General features: G+C 32.9%; 2 protein-coding genes and 1 long non-coding RNA gene across 3 annotated transcripts; 2 read left to right on the top strand and 1 right to left on the bottom strand.

Moving 5' to 3' along the window:
* Nucleotides 1-1,234: 1,234 nt before the first annotated feature.
* LOC131638514 (uncharacterized) lies at nucleotides 1,235-3,838 on the bottom strand. The gene is made up of 4 exons (XM_058909074.1): nucleotides 2,664-3,838; nucleotides 2,517-2,575; nucleotides 2,311-2,459; nucleotides 1,235-2,020 (listed from the first exon to the last, which is right to left on the bottom strand). The coding sequence occupies exons 1-4, from the start codon at nucleotides 3,836-3,838 to the stop codon at nucleotides 1,235-1,237; spliced, it is 2,169 nt and encodes a 722-aa protein (XP_058765057.1).
* Nucleotides 3,839-13,260: 9,422 nt separating this feature from the next.
* LOC131638504 (uncharacterized) lies at nucleotides 13,261-15,992 on the top strand. Its single transcript, XR_009294681.1, has 10 exons — nucleotides 13,261-13,773; nucleotides 13,905-13,968; nucleotides 14,054-14,123; nucleotides 14,249-14,311; nucleotides 14,443-14,512; nucleotides 14,613-14,652; nucleotides 14,817-14,888; nucleotides 14,968-15,076; nucleotides 15,247-15,328; nucleotides 15,822-15,992. It is a non-coding gene; the product is annotated as an uncharacterized LOC131638504 (long non-coding RNA).
* A 1,200-nt stretch (nucleotides 15,993-17,192) lies between these two features.
* LOC131638497 (large ribosomal subunit protein uL1y) lies at nucleotides 17,193-19,401 on the top strand. Its single transcript, XM_058909057.1, has 5 exons — nucleotides 17,193-17,328; nucleotides 17,427-17,646; nucleotides 17,901-18,066; nucleotides 18,644-18,849; nucleotides 19,150-19,401. Exons 1-5 carry the CDS (start codon nucleotides 17,324-17,326, stop codon nucleotides 19,201-19,203), a joined length of 651 nt encoding a protein of 216 aa, XP_058765040.1. The 5' UTR covers nucleotides 17,193-17,323; the 3' UTR covers nucleotides 19,204-19,401.
* The last annotated feature ends 4,747 nt before the right edge of the window (nucleotides 19,402-24,148 follow it).

Here is a 24,148-nt window from a genome sequence, read left to right as displayed (position 1 = left end):
AGTATGATATTCACTATATACACATTAACAAGAATACAACTTTAACAACATTCAGCCTGTATTTTATTTCAGATAGCCCTGTTTTTTATTTCAAACCTTCTTTTAGATAACTCTACTTTTTCACTTCAGCCCTTCTTTTAAATCTCTATTAATCAATGAAATATTTTTTAATGTTTAATATTAATAACATGTGGACTGATACAAGTTGTAGCATATGAACAAAATTCTCAAAACAAAATCGTGCACCAAAACAACATTACTACACATGAAGATAGAAAAATGACACTATCAAGCAAGGGAATTATATGCAATAATACAAATAAACTAAATCACGCTAAATTAGCTTCTAAAATATAAATATCACAACAATAGTTTTGAAAAACTAAACAAATTAACAAACTTACCCCAAATTTTAGGAACATCCGATCCACCCTTTTAGATGGTATCTCCCCCCAGCTAGTCCATGCCCTACGGAATTGTGACTCAATTACTTTGGTAAGGGCCCTCGAGGCCACCCTACACGGGTTCCACCTACATGCAAATTATAAACAAAACATTAAAATACATTATAAATGCGTCAATATAACTGATAAATTAACATAAAAAATTATGCACCCTCTCCCATCTGGAAAAATATAGGGCCTCCCATCAGCTGCCTTATAAATCTCACGACCAGAGTGTCTCGATTCTTGTGCCAGATCATCACTAGTATGCATATTTAGTGAAGCTGATTGAGTGTTCAAATTCGACGTGTGTCGTGAACCTTGAGCTGATGTTTCCACTGCTTCATGTGGCCTAAAACCTGGAGTTGGCACCATAATTATAGTTGGATCTCTTGGATTCTCTTTTTCATGTATCTCCCTATCCACTTGTCTCACATCTTGTTGTTCCACTTCCACTTGTCTTGCATCTTGTTGCTCCACATCCATCTGCTCCACATCATGTTGTTCTAGTTCTAGCTGCCTTACATCATGTGCATGCTTGGCTACTTGAGTCACCTTATGCGGCAAAACCATCTTCCTCTTCTTTTTTGGAAGAGTCACCCTACCTTTTCCGTTTGGAGGCATCTGTAGAAAAAAATACTTATTAGTTTTTATATACTAAAATAACAATTGACTAAAATATATATGACATTATGTTGAAAAATATATGCAATTATAATGAAAAAAAGTAGTCATTATCAACAGTAGCATCAATTTTATGATGATTCACAAGCTAAAATGTCAAAAACATTTTATAAGGTGTAATCATGAATGGTAAAACAAGTTGCTCTAGCTATTTTCTTCAACTCACTCTTGGAAGGTGTTGAAGATATGGAGAATATGGTGTTAGTATCTTCGTCATCGATATTATTATCTTCCCTATAATCATTGTCTACACTAGCACCCATTTGAATGGCAGTAATTAATGTAACATCAACTTCTTCATCACTATGTGTTTCATCGTGCAAGCCGGCCATATCTTCAATTTCGGTTATTTGTTCAACGTGAGCCATCTCTTCATCTTGATAGGGTGTATCATCATCAATGTCAACAACCTCTATACGACCTCTAGGCTTTGTCTTTATCACTGCATTCCAACCACGTTTGTCTATACGCATTTCTGGGTAAGGTACATAATACACTTGTTTGGCCTTTTGAGCAATTATGAATGGATCATAACGATCATACTTACTGTTCATCTTGATATCTACAATATCATAATGTGGATGAACTTTTGTTCCTTTACCTCGTTTTGGATCAAACCATTGACAGTAAAACAAGGCTACTTTGTGAGACAATTCATGATATTCCAACTCAAAGATATGTTTAATGACTCCATAGAAATCATCTTCCCCGCCTTCTGTAATCCCCTTCACATAAACCCCACTATTTATGGTCTTTTTACCTTGACTCCATGCTTGTGTGTGAAATTTGTACCCATTAATGAAGTACTTGTGCCAACTCATGGCATTTGATTCAGGACCCCAAGCTAATGATATTATTTTTTTGTCCGTCACACCATTTCCCTCATTAGTGGCCTATATAAACATGAAATTCATAATAAGATAAAGTGATTAAAACTTTTTTAACAAGTTTGAATGACAAACACTTACATACTCTCGAAACCATTCTAGGAATTCTCGATGTATAAGAGTTGAAGCTGAAGGATCTTCTTCATTTGTGGATTTATTTTGCAAAAACATACTAGAAATAAAGAGAGAATTGTTGTGATATATGTATTGTATATATGTTTATTTTGTGTTTAACTTTGTTTCATTACTTACTTAATATATGGCTTAACCTCATTGCAATTAATGAGAATGTGTACATGAGCAGATCTCCATTCAGCATCCGTCAACCAATATATTTGGGGTTTTCCACTAGGACGGCCTAGAGGGTTGCTTAGTGACAATGTTGGTGTTACATCATCGTTCAGTCCTAACGCTTCATTACGTTGACTTGTGGCAGACAAGGTGCCTGTTTTGAAATAGTGGGAACAAAAATATGTTGTCTCTCGGTGTAAATACGACATACATATTGAGCCTTCCACTCTAGCCTTATTCTTCACCGACCACTTAAAATCGCCCATCATTCTTAAAAATACGAGTGTTAGATCTTCTATGAATTGTAAAACATTTCATTAAAAAAATATTTTAATAATTAAGAATGTTTGCAAAATACCTCTCAAATGGATACATCCACCGATATTGTACTGGACCACCAAGCAGTGCCTCATAGGGAAGGTGAATTGGTAGATGTTCCATTGAATCGAAGAATCCTGGTGGAAATATTCTTTCAAGTTTGCATATGATGATTGGAATGTTATCACCTAATTTAATCAATTCATCTTTTCTCAAGGTATTGCTGCATAATCCCTTAAAGAATTGACTTAACTCTGTAAGTGGTTTCCATACAAGATCAGGCAATGAACTAAATGCAAATGGAAGTAAACACTGCATAAACACGTGACAATCATGACTTTTCATTCCGTGCACTTTCCCTTTATTGACATCCACACATCTAGCCAAGTTTGAAGCATATCCATCCGGCGTCTTAAGCTCCTTTATCCATTTACAAACTTTTTTTGCCTCATCAGAAGAAAGACAGTAATTTGCCTTAGGTTTTGTCATCTTTCCATTGTCGTGTGTAATCAACTCTAAGTCACTATGTTGACAAATGACGGCCAAGTCCATTCTAGCTTTTTCATTGTCCTTTGTCTTGTCTTTAATATTCATGACTGTATTAAACACATTATCGAAGACATTTTTCTCAATGTGCATCACGTCTAGATTGTGCCTTAATAAATTGTCTTTCCAATATGGAAGATCCCAAAATATGCTTCGTTTAGACCAATTATGGCTTTTTCCATATCCTTTTAATTTAGAAACTCGATTATCTACCATTTCCCAAAGATCACGAACCCAACAATATACTTCTTCTCCTGCCAATAAAGGAGGTGGCTCTTCTCTCACAACTTTATTTTTCCTGAACCTTTTCTTACTTCTTCGGAAGGCATGATTATGTGGTAAGAACCTACGGTGACAATCAAACCATAAATTTTTTCCACCATAATCCAATGTAAAAGCCTTATTTCCATCCATACACACCGGACATGCCAACTTTCCTTGAGTACTCCACCCTGATAACATACCGTAAGCTAGAAAGTCATTAATTGTCCACATTAATGCTGCCTTCATTACAAAGTTTTGTTTAGTGGAGATATCATAAGTCAAATCCCCTTGATTCCACAAGTTCTGAAGCTCGTCTATTAATGGCTGTAAGTACACATCAATATGAGCTTTTGGATTATGTGGTCCTGGTATGAGGCATGTTAAAAACATAAATGGTTTTGTCATGCACAATTCAGGGGGAGATTATATGGTGTCACAACCACGGGCCACTTGAACATTCTCTTAACTGGAACATCATTGTAAGTATTAACTCATCTTTTAGATATTTTTTCTACCCTTTTTTATTGAACCCTTCACATTACTTACGAGACCACTTGTCCACATGTATGTATGTATGCAACTGTAGCCCTAAAATGTGCAGATTACATATATATGCATTGGTGAACCCATCCCATTACTACATGCAAATTACCTTAATAAAAACATTGTGAGACAATTGATCGCATGATTTAGATTTTTTTTGGAAGGGCACTACCACCGTTGTTACTCATTGGATCGGATGGAAAAAAAACTATACGCCCCAAAAAGTTAGTTAGAAACTGTCAAGACTCATTTTGGTTAGGAAGGGAGACTCTAAAGAGTTTATGTAGAATGATACTCCCCGTCTTATTAATCGATTTTGTAAAAATGAGTTAGATCAAACTCAAATATTAATATAATATTAGAGTCTGCTTTAAGATCTATTTGGTCAGTTGCTACCAGGTTTCTGCTATCGGGCTACTTACCATTTATATTCACACATAAAGTCCAATAATTTAGGTGTGAAAGTATGTGCTAAGAGTCTCACATCGAACAATCTATAGCCGAAACATATATTTATAAGTGGGGTAAATACTTACCTTAAAAGTCAGTTTTTGAAGGTTGAGTTAGCTAGGCCATACTCACGTACTTTAATATGATATCAGTACCTATTGATCGAACTATGAGCCACCCAATGTTGATAGCCAAGCTTAATAATGTTGAACGTGAGGGGATTTATTAAGAAAATATCAAGTTCAATATTGGTTAAACATAGAAACTCAAAAAAACATTTATATAGGGTGACACTCGTCGCCTTATTAGTCGGCTTTGTATGAATATAAGTTATCTCAAACTCTAATTTTAATACAAGTTGGGTGGCATAAGGGTTTTATCAATTAGAGATACCAACACATCCTCATTAACAAATTTGTTTAGGACTTTCTTTCAAATAATAATAAATTTTGGGTAAGTATCATCTCTCACAAGTATTTGTTTGGTGCCCGTTTACTCCATTTCTTCTATGATAGACTCTTTCACCTAGAACTCTATAATCAAAGCGAAGAATATGCTAAAATATGTGTTAGTTCAATGGTTTTTTTATTGCATTTATTTTGCTAAAACATGGTTCTTGACTGATGTTGAGCAAGATGTTGAAACATCTTGGCCAATTATCATAACAGGTTCGACTGTTATGTGTTTTGACAGATATTTTACCAGAAGTTGTGATGTTCTACACCAGAACATCCTACCAATCCAGACTGAATTTTTATCCTTGAAAGATTTGATTGAAAAATATGAGAATCTGAAATATTCAGATACTCATTACAGGTGCAGGTAATCAAGGAATGTATAAGACAAATGCAAATTTATTTTGGTTTTTAGAAAAATAACCTTTAAGATTTCTTTTAGAAAACTATGATTTTATTTGATTTGGTTTGTTCCTATTTTGTGTGAAGATCTTGCAGCTATTTCAAAAAGGAGAAGATTTGATTTGTTTTAGAGTCCAAGCCCATTCTGCAAGAGGCTATAAATATGGACTTGGGAAACCTAGTTTTGCAAGCATTTACAAATAGAAACCGTGTGTGCAAAATAAGGATTGTTATTTTGGGAGTCTTTCAAGTTCTTCGTGTGTTTTGTTCTTTGTGTCACTCATGTATCTTCTGATACATTGAGGTGGATGTGTGTTCTTACTCTTGAAGCTTTTAAGCAAAAGAGTTAAGTATTGTTCTTGATCAAAGCTTTTAAGCAAGATCAAGTATTTTTCTCAGTTAAGGTTCTTAACTAAGTATTGTTTATTTGAAAGTGTAATCTTTTTATTTAGTTCCTTTGGTCACGGGATGTGTGTCTGTTGTTTATTACTGAGGTGATTGGAAGTGAGATGTTGATTTTTCATATCTAGATGTTGATTTCTAGGTAGAAGTTGCACTAGGTAAGGATTAGGAGAGAAGTTGTAAACGAGGACTGTTTAGGCTTCAAACTAGAAATGTTAATAGTGGAATTCCTTCCTGGCATGGTAGCCCCCATATTAGGTGTTGTTGCACTGAACTGGGTTAAAAATTACTGTGTTAATTATCATTTAACATTTAGTTTTAGTTTTGATAATTTTGTTGTTAGTCAGCAGATGTTATAACATCTGTCTTGACATTATGTGTTGTTAGGGCGTCTGTCTTGACATCTGTTCTATAAGTGCCAGAATTTCAATTGGCATCAGAGCAGACATCCTATTCTGTTTATTGGGTAAGCTCCAGGGAGAATATTTTGTGGTACAATGGATAAAGAAGAAGGATACAACAACAGACCACCTCTTTTGGATGTGTCTAATTATGACTGGTGGAAAGTCAGAATGGTTGCTTTTCTGAAATCTATGGACGACAAAGTTTTGGAGACTGTTTTAAAAGGACGAGAACATCATGTTGATAAATATAAAGAAGGGAATGTGTTCTTAAAACATGAAGAAGATTTTACTGATGAGGATGATAAATCAGCTCTATTCAACAGAGTAGACAAAAATGTTTTCAGGTTGATCAACACTTGTACTATAGCTAAGGATGCTTGGGAAATCCTTAGAACAACTTATAAAGGCACTTCCAAAGTAAAGATGTATAAACTTCAGCTTCTCACTTCCAAATTTTAAGATTTGAAGATGAATGATGAGACAATCCAGCAGTATCATATGAAGATTCTTGAAATAGCAAATGCATCTAGTTTCCTGGGAGAAAAGATGTCAAAACAAAAACTTGTAAGAAAAATTCTTAGGTCTCTACCTAGGAAATTTGATATGAAGGTGAAAGTCATAGAAGAAGCTCATAACATCAGCACTACGAGGGTTGATGAATTTATTGGTTCTCTTCAAATTTTTGAAATGGCCAATAGTGACAAGTTTGAGAAAAAAACAAGAACATAGCTTTTGTGTCCCATACTAAGTATGAAGAAGATCGAGATAAGTTGGATACTGATGAAGTTCTATAAAATACCATTGTTCTACTTGGAAATCAAATCAATAAGGTAGTAAAGAAATTGAGCATGAGAGGAAGACTAAATGTCAAAAACATCCCATCTGACATCAGTAAAAATTATGAGTCTCAAAATGAGTACAATACAAAAAGAGTTCATTGTAATGGATGTCAAGGTTTTGGACACATTATAACAGAATGGCCAACTTAACTCAAGAAATAAAGAAAAAGTATGTCTGTTACTTGGTCATAAGAGAAACTATAAAATGAATCTACCGAGAATGTCAAGGCCTTTTCAGGAAGATGCAAGACTATAAGAAAATTGGGTGATAAGAAGGAACTCTTTACCAAAATATCTGATCTTCATAAATAAGTCTTGCTACTGACATATAAGCTTGAAAACATGACCAAGTTTATCAATCAAATGTCAGGAAAGAATTTGGAACATCCTAGTAACCATCAAGAAGCTTACATCAGACCTAAACATTAGATTCTAAAATGTCACCATTGTAGAAAATCTAGTAAAATAAGACCTTTATGCTACAAACTGTATGGATATCCTAAACAAGTAAAAAGGATGAGCAGAAAATTGAACTTCAAAACATAGAACACTTGTTTACTTGCTCATATCTCCTACAAAACTCCAAGAAAATATGAGGGGCGTGTAAATGGATGGTCAGAATATATGACAGAGGAAGATTGCAATGTCAGCATAGATGTTATGACATTGGGATGTGAGCACTTGAAGAACATTAACAACATGAAAATTTCCAGTCACCATGACCTTACAAGGCAGAGTTGTAATCCCTATAATCTCATCAATTATCTGAAAAGAGAAGAAGTTGTATCTACTCAAGCTGCCGCCACATGGAAAGATCTTGCCAAATTTTTTATCAAGGATATGGTGGTAAATCAACTTGAGAAACGAGTGGGTAAAAATGGCATTTATTTATTATAAAAACTATGGCAACTAATAAGGAGAAGCAGACAACAAATAGTTTTTCTCTTCCGTACCTATGGGCGGATGAAAAAAAATAAAAAACATCATTACAAAGGATTGATATTTCCAAGTTTACACGCCATTTAAAACCCATCACCGACTGCACTATTCAAAATTCTCATCTCGCCAAGTCTGGACATCTATCCACTCTCTCTGAAGAAACAACCCTCAATCCCTTGATCTCTGATCAAGAAAAGCGCATGACAAACACTAACTCTCAAGATATGTCTACCTCTACTCCTCGTTCTACAAGGGATAACCATGGATACAAAGGGTGCTAACACCTTCCCTTTGTATAACCTACCCCCGGACTAAATCTTTAAAAAGGTCTTTCCTGTTCTTTTTGCCTTTCCTAATTGGATAAAATAAAAGTTAGTGGTAACTCTTGCTAACCGCCACATATGTTTTATGAAATAACAAAACAAAAAGTCAGTTCTCCCACCGTGTTACAGCGGCATGAATCAAGCGTAAGAAAAGGTGAGAAGGTAGATGCCGATCAATACATTCAACAATGAAGAGTGTGCTTCAGATGATGAACCTATTGTGGAAAAGCTAGCTCCTAGCCTAGTTGAGAGATTGAAAAAAAAGGAAGAATAAGATCACTGAGAATACTATTTCAAGGTTCTCCAAGTCTAGCACGGTTGTGGGACCAACCAAGGGTTGGAGCAAAGTTCTGCCTCCCAACTCAAGGAAGAAATACCTGAAAAGAAAGAATGATGTTTCTAGTGATTCTAAGCTTGATATTGATACTGATGTTCAAGACATCCTGCAATACATCAAAGGAAAGTTTGTGAAGAGTCTTACAAATTTTCTAGATACCCCTTAGATAATTTGTCCTTCCACCTCCCTAAAAATGGAAATACACTCATCACAGACGTATTGCTCTATAGAGGGAATTAAGAAAGGAAGACTTGAAATGCAAGGAAGTAATTGATCTCATTAGTCATGCTAGACTACTGAAGACTATGGCCAAGCTTGGTCAATGCTATGAGAAACTGGTAAAAGAGTTTGTTCTTAACATAACTCAAGAATGAAGTGATGAGGAAAACAAGGAATATATGAAAGTCTTTGTGAGAGGTAAGTGTGTGGAAATTTCACGAGTGATAATAAACAGGTTTCTAGGGAGAAATGAAAAAGAACAACTTTGTAAAGAGATTAATAGGGAACATGTTAAGGATTAACATCAGAAAGGAAAACTGTTTACAAGCCATCTGAGTGTGAAGTATGTCATTCTTCACAAAATTGGAGCTACCAACTGGATGCCTATTAATCACACTTCATCTATTACAACTGGTATGGGAATATTCATCTACATTATTAGGACCAGAACAGATTATGATTTTGGAACCTATATCTTTGAGCAGATTAGGAACAAGGCACCTCCTATGCGATAAAAATGCCAATTGCTTTTCCCACTTTAATATGTGGAATTATTCTTAGCCAACAGCCTGGAATCCAAACTAAGTCAGATAATGTATGCAAAAGGGAGCCTCCCATATCCTTCCATGACAAACTTTTGGAAGGACCATGTGTTCCTGATATCCCTTCTCTCGGTCACGATGCTTTAAACGTGGGTGCAATGAGCTCATATCCCGACCGTGATGTTTGTTAATGTGGTAGCGATGACGCATTTTCCTGACACACATGTGCAACTTTTTAAAGTGATTTTTGCTAGTTTTTTGGGAGTGACGATTTCTAGGAGAGATATTGACGACCACGTGCTTTTATGAGCGATTTTGGAGAGCATTGGATCCATTGAAGAGATTACTTTCCATTGAAGGTTGTTGAGTATTTCTTGTCAGAGTATAATGCGAAATGGAGAGGGTTTATGTGATGGTTCGCCTTGGTCAATTTTTTATGTAGATCCCAAGAACGGGAAAGCCTATAATGCTCTTTAACCAACACTTGGTGGAGCAAGATCTTTTTGCGTAAGGTTAAAAGGACACACAACCAGAACTGGATATTCTTTTACTTGAGGAGAAGGAAGAAGTGGAGCTCTACCAGCTTCATCGACTGCATCAGGAGCTTGTCGTTGAACCACATATTGAGTGGCTTTAGATGCCACCATGCTTGATGAATTTTAGGATGGATCTGTCAAAGGAAAATGTTGAAACTTCAATAAGGAATATCAACAAATGGATATCTAAACCTTTAGAAATGGAGATTCAAATTTTAAGATTATAAGAAACCTAGACGTGGAAATTTGCGGGAATTATATGTCGATTCCAATAAATAGTGCCAATGTTGAGTTTGAACTAGAAATGATTAATGAAACGGTGAGGTAGTGTTTTACTGTGGACGACTTGTGTTTTCGATGCGACAAAGAAGGGGTTGTCTAATTTGTGCAAACCACAAATGCAGGGTTTGTGCCAAGTAAACAAAATTTGATCTCGTAGAGAAGTATTGATTACCAAGACTTACCTTAAGTTTGCTTATCTAAGGTGATCAATAGTGGTTTGTTGTTTTTAAGTATAAAAAAAAGAATTAATGATAAAAATAGCGAAAGCATAACAAGTGAATTATGTTTTGTCCATCTAGATTCACGTCTACTTTTTGCATATGTCTTGAATCATGAGAAGTTCCTAGGATTTTTTTTATAGAAGTAGAAAATAATGCACGTCACCCACTTTCGTATCGTGCGCAACTAAATATTTTATAGGCATGGCTAATTTGCAATCAAGAGCATATGCTTTGTCATGCGACGCCGTATTCTTGATTGTTTCTCAATTGAGACCAAGTCGCCTTGTTAGTGGCGCCTCAAACTCAATTGTTTAACAACTCACTTTCAGATGTCGATTCATTACCTCTCGATACATGAACGACATCTCTATTGATCTTGTGTTCACAACAATCATAAATGTGCAATAAGAAGTTGAGTTCTAAAATAAAATATTACCTTTAAACTTTTTCATGATTACAAAAGCATACACTAGTAGAAGTTCATCATAAGATGGACTTACATAATCCCTTAGTCCTTATGAGTTTACTCACTCGTGGTAAAGTAAATTACAACAAGATTATAAAGCATTGTAAGTAAAGAGATGAATAAATAACAAGGTAATGACAAAATAAAAGTAGAACACTTGAAATATTTAGAACAAAAGCTTTTAGTTACAAAGTAACTAACAAGAGCTAACGAAAAAACAAAGTACAAAGTATTCTAGTAAGAAGTGATGGATAGTACCTAAGTGCCACCCTTAGGTTTCTCCCCCATTTTCTTGATGCCTAAGCCTCTTTTTATACTAATTCAAGGGCTATGACACTAATTACATGCATTAATTTTGTGCTTAATGGTGGGGAGAAACCTAAGGGTGGCACTTAGGTACTATCCAAGATATGAAATACAAAACAAGCTAGAAAATACATACATTTACCACTTATCTGTGACTTGCAAGGTTAACACTCCAACACTCAAGCCCGTAAGAAAATTAAAGGTAATATGAGAGTGAAAATTAATTTGAAAAGGACACTTACTCCTCGTGTTTGCTTCCTTTTCTACGCCTCTGGGCCTTTCGTCATGGGCCTTGTGAGCAGCCCATAATAGTCATGTATAACATGTTCTTCCTACTTCTCATGCATGTCATACAAGTGAAGTCTATTGAGTGGGTTGGTTACTTGATGATCGTTTGTGATTTCTACAACATAATACGTCCAATGACACATCTAGACGATTGAAAAGGAATATCTCTAGTGGTACTACATGATTTCACATCTTCGTATGGTATCTCCCACTAAAGGTGTCGAATATGCTCATACTTCTATAGTGTTTCAGGATATGGGTCATGAAAATGTTGGTCAATCTCATATTTATTATCACATGTAGTAAATGGTAAATGATATTAGCCAACATGGCTTATAGAGGAAGCTAGATGATGATGTACTTTACGAGCACTTCAATATGACACTTCAATTGTAACAAATCATATCTTATTAGAGAGATTTATGGAACAAATAATATCCAACATATTATGCATTATTTCTGGACGAAATCAAATCAAATATCCATTAAGAAAAGCCCATATTTATTTTATGCTATATAAGAGATCAAAACCTACATTGGAAGATAAACATTCGCATTGAATATTTAAGAATGTTAGGTTTACAAGAGTCTTTGTTATTTTATGTACATCACTCTTTGTTTGAGTAACTTGACATATTTGTAGGTTTGTCTAGTTGAGTTGTAAATTCAACATCACTCATTTTGTTGATTGAAGTTGATCACTAGAGTTTAGTGATTGAAATCCAAACACTAGAGGGTTAGTGTTTGAGAGAAAAGAAGTGAGAGGGTGTCTCATATTAAGAGGGAATCCTAATAGAAAGTTATTGGGTAGTGTAAGGAAGAGATATTGACTAACATAGGGTTTGTTGTTGCTTGTATGACTAAGTATACTGAACTACTAATAATGAAGTTCCTTTATTGGGTTGGAAGTCAACCCTCCAAACATAGGTGCAGGTTGCATCGAATTGGATTACCAATTATTTGTGTTATTTATTGCTTTTTTACTCCACCATCTTGTATAAGTTGTGGTAATTCTGGTTTAACTTGTCGAATCAGTTGCCACGACATCGTGTTTGATATATGTCCCCTGAGAAACATAATTTAAACTTGTTTAATTTTGATCTTTTTTAGTGATTTTATTTGTTATTTATAGACTAATAATTTTCTAAACGATTTTGCTGTTTATTTTATTGATTAACATAACACTTTAACACACCTGTATTAAAAATATATATATGAATTTCAAAATGCATACATAAAACCATAACAATAATAAATCTAAAAATGCATAATAGTTTAAACACGACGAAAAACAAAAACTAGAAATGCATATGAATTTTATGGTTGGTCATCATGTTTGACTTAAAGAAGTGACAATTTAATCAAGTTCAACTAGGCACACCATACCATTATCAACGCTTCTAGAACGATTCAAACTTTAAAATATCATGTGCAGATGTTACCAATTTTGCATATAATTCAGTTGGACTTTGATTCCATAACAATAGAAAGGGGGTGAACATTATACCTGTTTCTCAAATGATGTTTTAGTTTTCTTGATTTCTAACTCTATCATGTTGTGCATACTCTCCAAAAATAAGTCACTTACAACTTACAAATCTTTACACTTTCTATTCCAAAAATATGTACTCCTCAACTTTTAACAACTTTATTAGGTGTTTTTTTAGTTATAAGATTTCTTAAAGGTAATATAATCGTCTTATAGTTCTTTTAAATATGGGTGATAGTAATATGATGGTCATTGTTTCAGTATCGCAAGGAATTCAACATACGGTCTCGCTGCAACGCCGTACTTTGTAAATTTATGGACGTGTCTCGACTCTTCTTCATTCAAACACCCCACAAATGAATGATCAACCAATGTAGGGGTGGACAAAAATCCACCGTCCGTTAATAACCGACCGACCCATACTACCCGATTGCTTTCGGTCGGGTCAATTTCGGGTTCACGGGTCAAACGGATTGGCCATTCGGTTTTAAGTGGATAGAAGCGGTTCGGTTCGGATGGAAATATTGGACCCATCGGTCACCGAACCCGACCGAATCCAATTAATATACTCCTATATTATCATACTTTACTCGTTTTCCTTCTCTCACTCTCTCATATCTATTCATTCTCACTATCAACACACAAAAACCCTAATTTTTTTCTCTCACTCTCTCACTCGTATTCCTCCTTCTCTTCTCCGCCGCCGTGTCAATCTTCATTCATCCTTCATTGTTTCACCTTTACCTCCTTCTCTTATCATAACCGCACCACCTGTTTACCTTCATAGTCTTCTCATACTAATGTTGTCTTCATAAATTGTTTATTTTCAGGTGTTGAAGTGATTTAAAGCTACGAGAGGTGGTTATACTATTCTGATGAAAAGAAATCTTACAAAAGGTTTGTTTGGTTGATTTTTAATTTTTGTACGGGTTGTTATTTAGGGTTTATTTAACTGTGTATCTCTAAAAGTGTTCTAGAGTTAAAGGTTAAACTAAGTGTTTTGATTTTATCTGTGTTTTGATTTTCAGATTCATTTAGATCTGTTTTGGATGGGTTCAACTAAGGTTCAACTAAGGTTCAAGTTTCACTAAGGTTAAGTGATGGGTTTTTTGATTTTCAGATTCATTTAGATCTGTTTTGGATGGGTTCAACTAAGTAATGGGTTTTTTATTTTCAGATTCATTTAGATCTGTTTTGGATGGGTTCAACTAAGGTTCAAGATTCACTAAGGTTCAACTAAGTGATGGGTTTTTTGAACTTTAAGATAAATTTAGATCTGTTTTGAATTTGGTTGTGTTTTGATTTCTTGACTTCTTGTTCTACACCGACTTGTATGAAAAAACTTGAAACAACTGCAGTATTTTATTTTCAGGTGCTTGGCTGACTTGAAGCTATCATATGTGGTTCTACTTTGATGAAGTTAATCTTACAAAAGGTTAGTTGTTGTTGATTTTTAATTTAAGGGTTGTTATTTAGTTTTTTTTCTCTATAAGAGATGTAGATCTATGGTTAGCATTTGAGTTTTTGAGAACATTAGGATTAACTCAGATTTTGTTTTGATTTTAGTTGTGCTTTGATTTTGAGATTCCACAGAGTGATGTAGTGAAGGTGTAGTGAAGGTGATTCTTCTTTCAAGGTAATAGTTATTAAGGTTTTGACATTAACCTTTGATTCTTATCTTTGACAAGGTTTTGATTACTCTTGATTTTTTTCTATTTTGTTTAATCTTATTGCAGCATATCTCCAAAGTTTCCTGAAATTATAGATTTTGAAAAGGTATTGATAAAAACTTAAGGCCAAGAAGTATTCTAATTTCGTTGTCTAAGATTTTTCCTATTTCTCTGTCTAATTATAGTAAAGTTCATTTTCCTTTTCTTGTTTGGAAAACTGGTTTACTATCACAATTTCATAGTTTGATTAGTGTCTTATTGTATATGTAGGCTGGGTTGCAAGAAGAAAGATTTCCTGGTTGAGAGCTACACTTTATTCTAGTAAATCTAACTTTTATACAAGTAAGTTTTGCTTACTGTGATTATAGTTTCTGTTTATTATGATTTTGATGGGTCGAGTGATTTGTGTTTCAACTAACAGGGGTTCTGTTTATTGTGATTTTGATGGTTCAAGTGATTTGTGTTTCAACCAACAGGGGGTCTAAAAGCCTAAAGTTGTTACCTTTGAGCATTTCATATTTATATTGTTGGTATAGAACTATACTATTCCACTGGAAATGTTTTTGTTTCATTGTTTATTATGATGTTTATTATCATGTTCATATTATCATGTTAATAGGATGTATGAATTGTTTCTTATGCTTGATAATTATTATGGTCTTTCTAAATTCTAATACTTTTCCTGTCATTTCAACTGCAGAAAAATATAATATCTTTAAGCATGTCCTCAAACTGAAACTGAAGAAATCATCACAAATATTTTCTATGATTGTGTTGTTCAGGTAAATTCTACTCTACTTGTTTCTTTGTTTGTATTTAGAGTTTATTGATAATACTTAGCAAAATCAACATTAATTGTTTTATGTTAATTAAACCAATAAAAATGTGTTTTTTTTTTGATAAATCATTCTCTCTTTTTATGTGTTAATGTATGATTTATGAGAATTTATTGAACTTTAATGTTATTGAATCAAAATATTATCATTTCTTCAATACTAAATTTGCATTAATAATTATTTTTTTGAATGTTATTGAGAATTGATGAGTTTTAATGTTTGAGTATTGATGGGTTTTATTTAACTTTGAATTTTATCATTAATTTTATTCATTTATTCTATCAATTTATCATTAATAGAGTTCTATTTTTTTTATCAAAATGATAATTTTTATTATTATTATTCACAGTTTTGTTTTAACTTTTCTTTTAGTTTTATTATAAATTTATCATTTTTGTTGGCTGACTATTATTACTTTTCTTAAATGTTTGTTTGACAGGTATAACATAAATATAATAGTATCTCAAAAATGACAGGAGGAAGTATGGACATATCACATTTTATGTCACAGAAGGATAGATATTCAATTTAAATGTTTATTTAAGTTGTAATAATAATATATGTGAAACACTTTATATTGTGTTTTTACTATATTTTTTAATGTTTTAATTAAAATAATTTTAGTAAAGATTTAAGTTAGATAATTTTATATTGTTATATGTAAAAAACAAAATATAATAATTTAAATTTTTTAATATGGTAGTTAAGTGAAGATAATATAATTATAAATTTAAAAATAGGAAAAATGAGTTTAATTGGGCTAGAAATAAAAACCGGCCCAACAATTGACTTAAGTTAACTTGAAAAAATAGAATTTATTGACATTGTTTTGGGCTTAAAAATCAAATTGACCCAATATAGTTAACCGAAAAAAACCGATGCTGCAAACCGAACCGTTTTAAACCGAACCCGAAAAAACCGAAGAGAAAAACGGTCGGAAGTTGGGCCTAGCCATCTCACCCGTGGATTGGTTCGGTTCAGTGGTTTGGGCCCGAATCCGAACCGAACCGAACCATTGTCCACCCCTAAACCAATGTATGAGCTAACTCTTAGTTGTGAAGTCCAAACACCACTTCGACCAATCATCCTTCAACAAACTCCCTTTAAGTTTAAACGAACAACCCACCTTTTAGTAGCATATGAAATCGAACTTTCTCGTAAATTTGTATGTTTTTCACTTATCTTTTTATCCTTTTTATTATATATCTAATCTTGTAATGATAAAACCATTTTATTTACCCACCTTGGTAACACATAAAAAAATTCTCTTATATCAAAATTTTCATCGTTATCCATTAGTCAAAATTACACACAAGAGTTTCTTTTCGAACAAAACATATCATATGAAAATAAATTAGTAGAATCGTCTCTTAAATAGAAAACTAAAGTATTAAATATTTAGAAGTAGGGTGTTCATGGTTCACGAAATGCACTGAACTAAACTACATTAATGATTCGATTCAATTTGTAATAACTGCTTCTATAAAGATATAGTTAACCGCTAATCTGGTTTTTTTTCAAAACTAATTCACAATAAATTGGTTTATAATCAATTTGCGTTTATAAAATGATTTTATATTTTAAATATTTTTAGAACCAAATTTTCTAAAATTTCAAATTTATGTGAATTTGTTTGAACTTACGCTTCTTTTACTTTTTTTATTAGAAGGGGGTATACGATTTTTAGAAGAAAAAAGAGAGTTATTTTTTGAATTTAAAATAAATAAATTTTAGAGATATCATAATTTTAGAGAGTAAAGGGTATAAGGGTATATGGGGGTATGAAGTAATTATTTTTCTGTATTTGTTACTTATGGATCGGCCCATTACTAATAACCCAGTCCCCCAACCCTATTATAACATAAATCAGAAAACCTAATCTCTTCTCCTTCCTGCGCCGCTTCATTTCTTTTCACTCTTCTCTCTTTGCAGCTATCGAAGATGAGGTATTTGTTTCTCTCTACTCTACCTTTTTTTTTATGCGTTTTTTTTTTCAATGAAAACAAAAATGGGTTGAATGTTATGGTGTCGATTGATTGTGCAGTAAGCTTTCGAGTGATGCTGTGAGAGAGGCCATTACCGGAATCATGGCTGATTCCAAGGAGAAGAACCGTAAATTTGTGGAGACTATTGAACTCCAGATTGGCCTTAAGAACTACGATCCACAAAAGGATAAGCGTTTCAGTGGCTCTGTCAAATTGCCTCACATTCCGCGACCCAAGATGAAAATTTGCATGCTTGGAGATGCCCAGCACGTTGAGGAGGTAACAATTTGATATTTTACTCAAATTGTTCGGTTGAATCAATACTTAGGTTAAACATATAGTGATTTATTATTTGATATAGTTATTTGTTAACCCTAATTCAACAGTGTAATGACATTCATTTAGTTATTGATAGTTATGTCAATGTGTGCTTGGATTTTTTGTTTTTGTTATTGTATATTTGTTATTTGTTTGTTGCTGAGTTTCTGCTTTGATGTTTTGTACTCTAATATGATCTAATCTGAACATTCAAGGCTGAGAAAATTGGATTGGACTCAATGGACGTTGAGGCTTTGAAGAAGCTAAACAAAAACAAGAAACTGGTGAAGAAATTGGCAAAGAAGCACCATGCTTTTTTAGCCTCTGAAGCTGTTATCAAGCAGATTCCTCGTTTGTTGGGTCCTGGTCTCAACAAAGCAGGCACGTATTTTATTTTTTGTGGTTATTTGGATTGTTAGCTACATTGTAATAAAAATGTCATTTAATACTGTTTTGTTATTTTCTGGTTTGTTTTGCTGTCATTTTATTTATATTGGTCACTTATTTTTTGTTTAATTTCATGTGTTGAGTTCTATGTATGTAAATAATCATGGTTTTAAATTACCGTAGTCGATGTTGCGATTCTGGTCATGGCGATCATCAACGTGCATTGCAGCCGTTGTGGCATGAATTTTTTATAAGAATGTGTTTGAAATACACTGTTAAAATCACTTTATTTTAAGTTTCGATAAAAATACCTGAAGAAACATGACCAAAATGCCAGAGACATGATTTTAATTCACATTGCAATTGTGGTCCGATGTGGTTGCAGAGGCTATCACATCAGCAATATTACAGCCGCCATTTGAGAATCACTGTTTAAAACAATCCAGTTCATTATCTATTTGCATACTTTTATTCATTTGGTTATAATAAGTTTATTTTGGATAATTGCCATGACAGGTTCCTTTTGAATTTCAATTGTTGCCTAGGCTGATTTTGATATATGGCTTTGCAGGAAAGTTTCCCACACTTGTTTCCCACCAAGAATCTCTTGAAGCCAAGGTTAATGAGACTAAGGCTATGGTCAAATTCCAGCTCAAGAAAGTGCTTTGCATGGGAGTAGCGGTTGGTAATGTCAGTATGGATGAAAAACAGATCTTCCAAAATGTACAACTTAGCGTCAACTTCCTCGTCTCCTTGTTGAAGAAGAACTGGCAAAATGTAAGTATTCCACTCATAACATTGCGTATGCACATAGTGTTGTTACCTTCTATTTCATGGTGTCGTTATCTTGACTTATGCATCAATGGACGACACAGTAATAGGCACTTCCATTTGATTGTTTAATTATAAAGTAATTATGTTATAATCTTTAGACCTATGATGGCAAACAATAGGCACTCGACATCCATCAGCACATTGTTTTCAATATTCACGATACTTGTTTTTTGGTTAAGCTGCTATGAATTGTTTTTGGTTCTATGCTCTGCTTTATGACATCTAATTTGTTGCTGGTTTCAGGTTAGGTGCTTGTATTTGAAGAGCTCAATGGGCAAATCTTACCGCGTCTTCTAAAGGGTTTGGTCATTTAAAAGGTTCTTAAATTTGGTGTATTTGAATTTGGGATTAATATTTTGGTTGCTGTAATAGCTGAGACAGGAGTTTTCCTCTTTCTAAAATTTTGTTTTTGATAAGATTTTGAGTATTTCTATCTTGTATCATTGAATGGTATTTAATTGCTTAGCAAGGTTGAACTCTCTTATACAGCTTTTATGCTCTCTTCTCACTTCATGCCTATTTACTTCTGTAGTCTTTGTAGCACAGTTCTATTGATATACTATATTATTCAACTGCATTCAAGGTTTCCCTCATAATAAATAATACAAATCACTCCTAAACTTAGGTTTTTAGTGAGTGGTGTCACTACCCGAAAGCCCTTAATCTTACCTTTAAATATGATGAACTAGTACAATCCATATGATGAACTGCATAAGATGAAGTTGATTGAAATGTTTATTTATTTTGTTTTTCACACATTACTGTTGGTAAATTGTTTTTAATGGTGTTATTTTATATTTTCTTATAATACCTTTAAATATAAACAAGAAATGTAAGTTGTTCTACATAAGAAATAAAAGGAGTGGTGATCGTGAGAAAAAGGGAGCATTTTGCCTACTATTTTAGGGAAATGTTGAAATGTTATTTGAGCTCCTCTTTTGAAGTGACCAACACTGTATTTGAATGTGTGCATTTGGACATAATAGTGAAATGACTAAATACGAAACTACTAATAACTAGTAAATGTACAAATTAAATAATATTTGATAGGAGTGTTTAGAATCTTAATATAGGTTTTTGTTTGGACGTTCAAATTCAATTTTATTAGATATTGGCTTTTTGGTGACAAATGTTGTTTCTAGAGTATGAAAAACTATGCATTTCTACTGGCTTATTGCCTTAATGATATCAAGTATTGCATTGCAAACGAGTCTGCATCAGTGTTTTCACCTCAGGGATGTGATAGTGACATCTTAAAACTTACTTGTGACTCGAGTCATTTGACTCCACTTAAGTAGCGGATCAAGATTTTCTATTGTGTTATATTCTCCTTTGACCTAATTTACAATTAGTTGAGAGTAACTATTTCATTGGAGGTGTGGAACTTACTGGTTATTAGTGATTTATATTTCACCTAATTATTGATTCTATTGAAGTTTGAGGTCTTCAGGTCCTTTAAGGATGATCTCTCATCCGTTTCCATTGAGGTTGGATTAAAAATCAATGAAGATGGTCTAAAGGCCAGTATCTAGTTGACATGTCATCTCGTCCACAAAGCCTGCCGAGACTTGGAACTTGATTTACATTCTTGGCTCAGGTGAATTTGTAACTAAAAAAAATCTACTTATCACATTACCATTCTTAACGAAAGCTCGAACTTTTCTAGGATCTTCTAGATATGAAAGTTGGTTTTTACAAATATTGGATGGAATGATAGTGGTTAGGATCTTCTAGATATGAAAGTTGGTTTTTACAAATATTGGATGGAATGATAGTGGTTCCTTAGTCTCTAAGATAAAAGCACTGAGATACAGTCTAATTTCTCTAGATTTTAACTGTCCGCCTCTTCTCCTTGCTACATCTTACTTACAAAGTATATTGGGTACTGTACCCATTCCATTTCTTCAATAAGTTCTGAATTAATATCATTTTACATTGACGTTAATTAGAGAGTCAAAAAGGCCTGACCAATTGCATTAAATATAGAATGTAAGAGAAATTTAGCCCATTTGCCATGAAATTTGTCTTTAGCACATCATGGATATGCTTGTAGCAATAATATATTTAGAAAAATATGAGAGTTATGAGAGTGTTGCACCTCGATGATCCACCTACCATTATGTATATATTTGATAAGGGATATGAATATTTGAGATATGCATTATTTAGATCAGTGTAATATAGACACATCCTTCAAGTTGATTATCAGTGTTACCAAAGGGAATTCCTCCTTATGATTATCAGTGTTACCAAAGGGAATTCCTCCTTAGTTGTCAATAAAGTGCCCATCTTTGTGATTATCCCTTGACTTGATCTCTCAATTTCTTTTACTTTAACCATATGTTATGGTTTGTGTTCTATTTATTTCCTTGGTCTAGTTATATAAACTTGCATTCTTATCTTTTGTCACTTGATTGAAGATTTCCATATTTCCTAGGGGCTTTCTGATTTTTATTGAGGTTGTTGATGTAACATTTCCTAGCCATTTGTTGATATGCGTGCATGGTAGAAATTTTATCTTTCTCTAAAGGTAATTTCATATTCAATTATGGTGTTGATATGTTGGCTATAAGTGTGTCTAGTAAAGGCCTTCCTGTAATGAGAATTTAAGTTAAATTATTTTAAAGTACCAACAACCTAGTATTGACCGACTTAGATTTGACGTTAACTATGATGGTCATGATAACTTGTATGAATTCGATGCCACGTTGTAGGATTGTCCAAAGTAATTCTAGCTTCTAGGTGGATCAAACTCCACGTTGTAGGATTGTCCAAAGTGATGTACTGGTGTTGTTTATTTATTCATATATAATATTTCACAAAGTTTAATTGTAGGCAATATGTTTTCGTCCCGTGTGAGGGAACGCATTGATTTTTCTAGAACCTTTGGAAGGTATATCTCCACCGTATCATGTTGAGATGGCGTTCATCTCTTTAGGTTGAGGTGTTAACCTGTTAATCCTCATGTCATCTTTATTCCACCTTAGTTCAAGGTTCATTGATGTCTTCTAACATACTAGTGATATGAAAATCCTTCTCTGAGGTTAAGACTTTTCTATGTCTTTAAGATGATATTTTTATCTACATATTTTTGTAAGTGATATTCGTAAAATTATTTCTTTTTCTATAACTTTAACCCCTAACAAATCATCAATGAGTGAGCTTGAATCCTGTGATTTTCACACTACAACCTCCTGTGTGCATCATGCTTGATTCCCTTTGTCGATAGTCACGATAATGGGAGTGAGGACAATTTTTATCTCCCCGTTCCCAAACGCGACTCCTTGATAAATCCTCGACGAGGACGAACATTTGAACCCGAACCCCGTTTGGTATCTCTGCCTTTCCCCTATTCTTGCAGTCTATTTCTCCACTCACACAACCTGCTATGAATTTAGTATTTGCCTCCTTACTTGAGTGGTCATACTTATAGGTGTGAACCTCCTTATTTATAGTGTGTCGTATGCACTCCTTGCAATTTCTATTTTCACAATTGATATATGATTTCATTAATAAATAAACACAAACTTGTTATCATAACATACTCAAAAGTAGGTAGTGGCACCTATACGGTTTGAGTTTACTCCATATAACTCGTAGCAATATGAAAATATCACTACTTCTATATGCATGAATATTAGGCACATTAGTTTTCAAGATTTGTTGCGAGGTAGATTACTATTTTTTGTCCTTCTATTATGCTAAGATGAACACCTCATATTTATGATTGTTGACCTCACTATATGATAAGTTTTATCCTGTGATAGATGAACTTTATTAATAGATGAACTTTTTTGGTGAACGATCTATAATATATTTGTCGGGTTTAAATCATTACAATTTTAAAGTGTTTTATGTTTGGGTATTTTTTTTTTTATATTAAAATAAGTTGAACAATAAATTTTAATATTAAAATCATATTTCAATGATACAAATTTTAACTTCAAATTGTAATCAATTCTTGAGGCAAAAATAAATAATTATAGATCACTCAAATATGTTACACTTCAAAAATAACTTTTATATACTCCAAATGTGGAACTAAACATAAATTTAATATATATTTGGTTTCAATTTTAAATTAGTCAAAATTGATTCTAGAGATGTAAAATTGAATTTGATCATTGTTCTTGAATATAATACTTTTAGCTTCCATAGTTGAATATAACTTAAAAATTAAAATTACAAGATTATTTATTTATTTTATAAATGATTTTTAGATCAACTATATTATTCAATTCAATTTCACATGAATATATTCGAATATATTTTATTTTGAATTCGAAACTTTTTTTCTGTAAATTGTATGTTCTTCTAAATAAACTTTTTTTTTTTAATAAAAAAATCAATTTTTTATACAAATTATATGAAAAAAACATCATTTTTAATTTATTTAAATATTTATTTTAGAAAATTCAATTTAAATTTAATTGTTATTGTATTTAATTTATTTCCTTTTTCATTTTTGTATAAACAATCAATCAAATTTTTTTTTTATATCTTCTCATAAGACATACTATTTAAAGAAAAACACAAAAAAATAAAATTTTATAATTAGTGTAAAATATTATTTTATTATTATTATTATTAGATGTTAAAAGTAGTATACTGACCTGTCATCTAATTAGAATTCATCAATCAACTATGTCACATAATTTTTTTAAAAGTAATAGTGTGAGTTGACATTTAACATAGTCGTGATTGGTTCACAGTGTAAAATTATTTTACTGCACTATAAGTCTATATTATTTTTTCTATTATTATTATTATTATTATTATTATTATTATTATTATTAAATCGTTAAGGAGGGAGCAGAGCCGTCACAAAATTTTGGAGGCCCTGTGTAGGTTAGTCTGAGCTTTAACTATGACAAAACAAATAAAAGCTTATTTAATCACGATTTAACTTGACATATATTTTATGAGGCCTTATTCAACTATAGTTTTAACCCTAACAAAGTTGAGGCCCTATGCGGTAGCCCACCTTGCACGCCCTCAAAAACGGTCCTGGGAGGGAGTATTTTAGTGTTTATAGAAAATCTGCTTTTCCTTGAAACAAGAGAAAAAGTTAAAATCAAGTTTGGTTGGGTCAAACATCCACATTAATACAAAGCAAAATTCACTCCATGTAATGCATAGGTTTATCCTAAACACAAGTGGACTAAAATGCATAGATAGTGCCTTCATCAAAACAATAATCGTACCTTCATTGAATGTCTGCATATTTAAATAATGAATCTAA

The sequence above is a fragment of the Vicia villosa genome, unplaced genomic scaffold (assembly GCF_029867415.1).
Source record: "Vicia villosa cultivar HV-30 ecotype Madison, WI unplaced genomic scaffold, Vvil1.0 ctg.002324F_1_1, whole genome shotgun sequence".
NCBI lineage: Eukaryota > Viridiplantae > Streptophyta > Magnoliopsida > Fabales > Fabaceae > Vicia > Vicia villosa.
This window is presented reverse-complemented; position numbering and strand designations above follow the sequence as displayed.

Excerpts from the sequence above, each read along its gene's own strand:
- LOC131638497 (XM_058909057.1), top strand. Across the intron at positions 18,067-18,643 it reads TCCTGGTCTCAACAAAGCAG|GAAAGTTTCCCACACTTGTT; the intron begins GCACGTATTTTA and ends ATGGCTTTGCAG. Across the intron at positions 18,850-19,149 it reads TGAAGAAGAACTGGCAAAAT|GTTAGGTGCTTGTATTTGAA; the intron begins GTAAGTATTCCA and ends TGCTGGTTTCAG.
- LOC131638514 (XM_058909074.1), bottom strand. The coding sequence starts at position 3,838 with ATGACAAAACCATTTATGTTTTTAACATGCCTCATACCAGGACCACAT. Across the intron at positions 2,576-2,663 it reads TGGATGTATCCATTTGAGAG|AATGATGGGCGATTTTAAGT; the intron begins GTATTTTGCAAA and ends CGTATTTTTAAG. Across the intron at positions 2,460-2,516 it reads TAGAGTGGAAGGCTCAATAT|GCACCTTGTCTGCCACAAGT; the intron begins GTATGTCGTATT and ends ATTTCAAAACAG.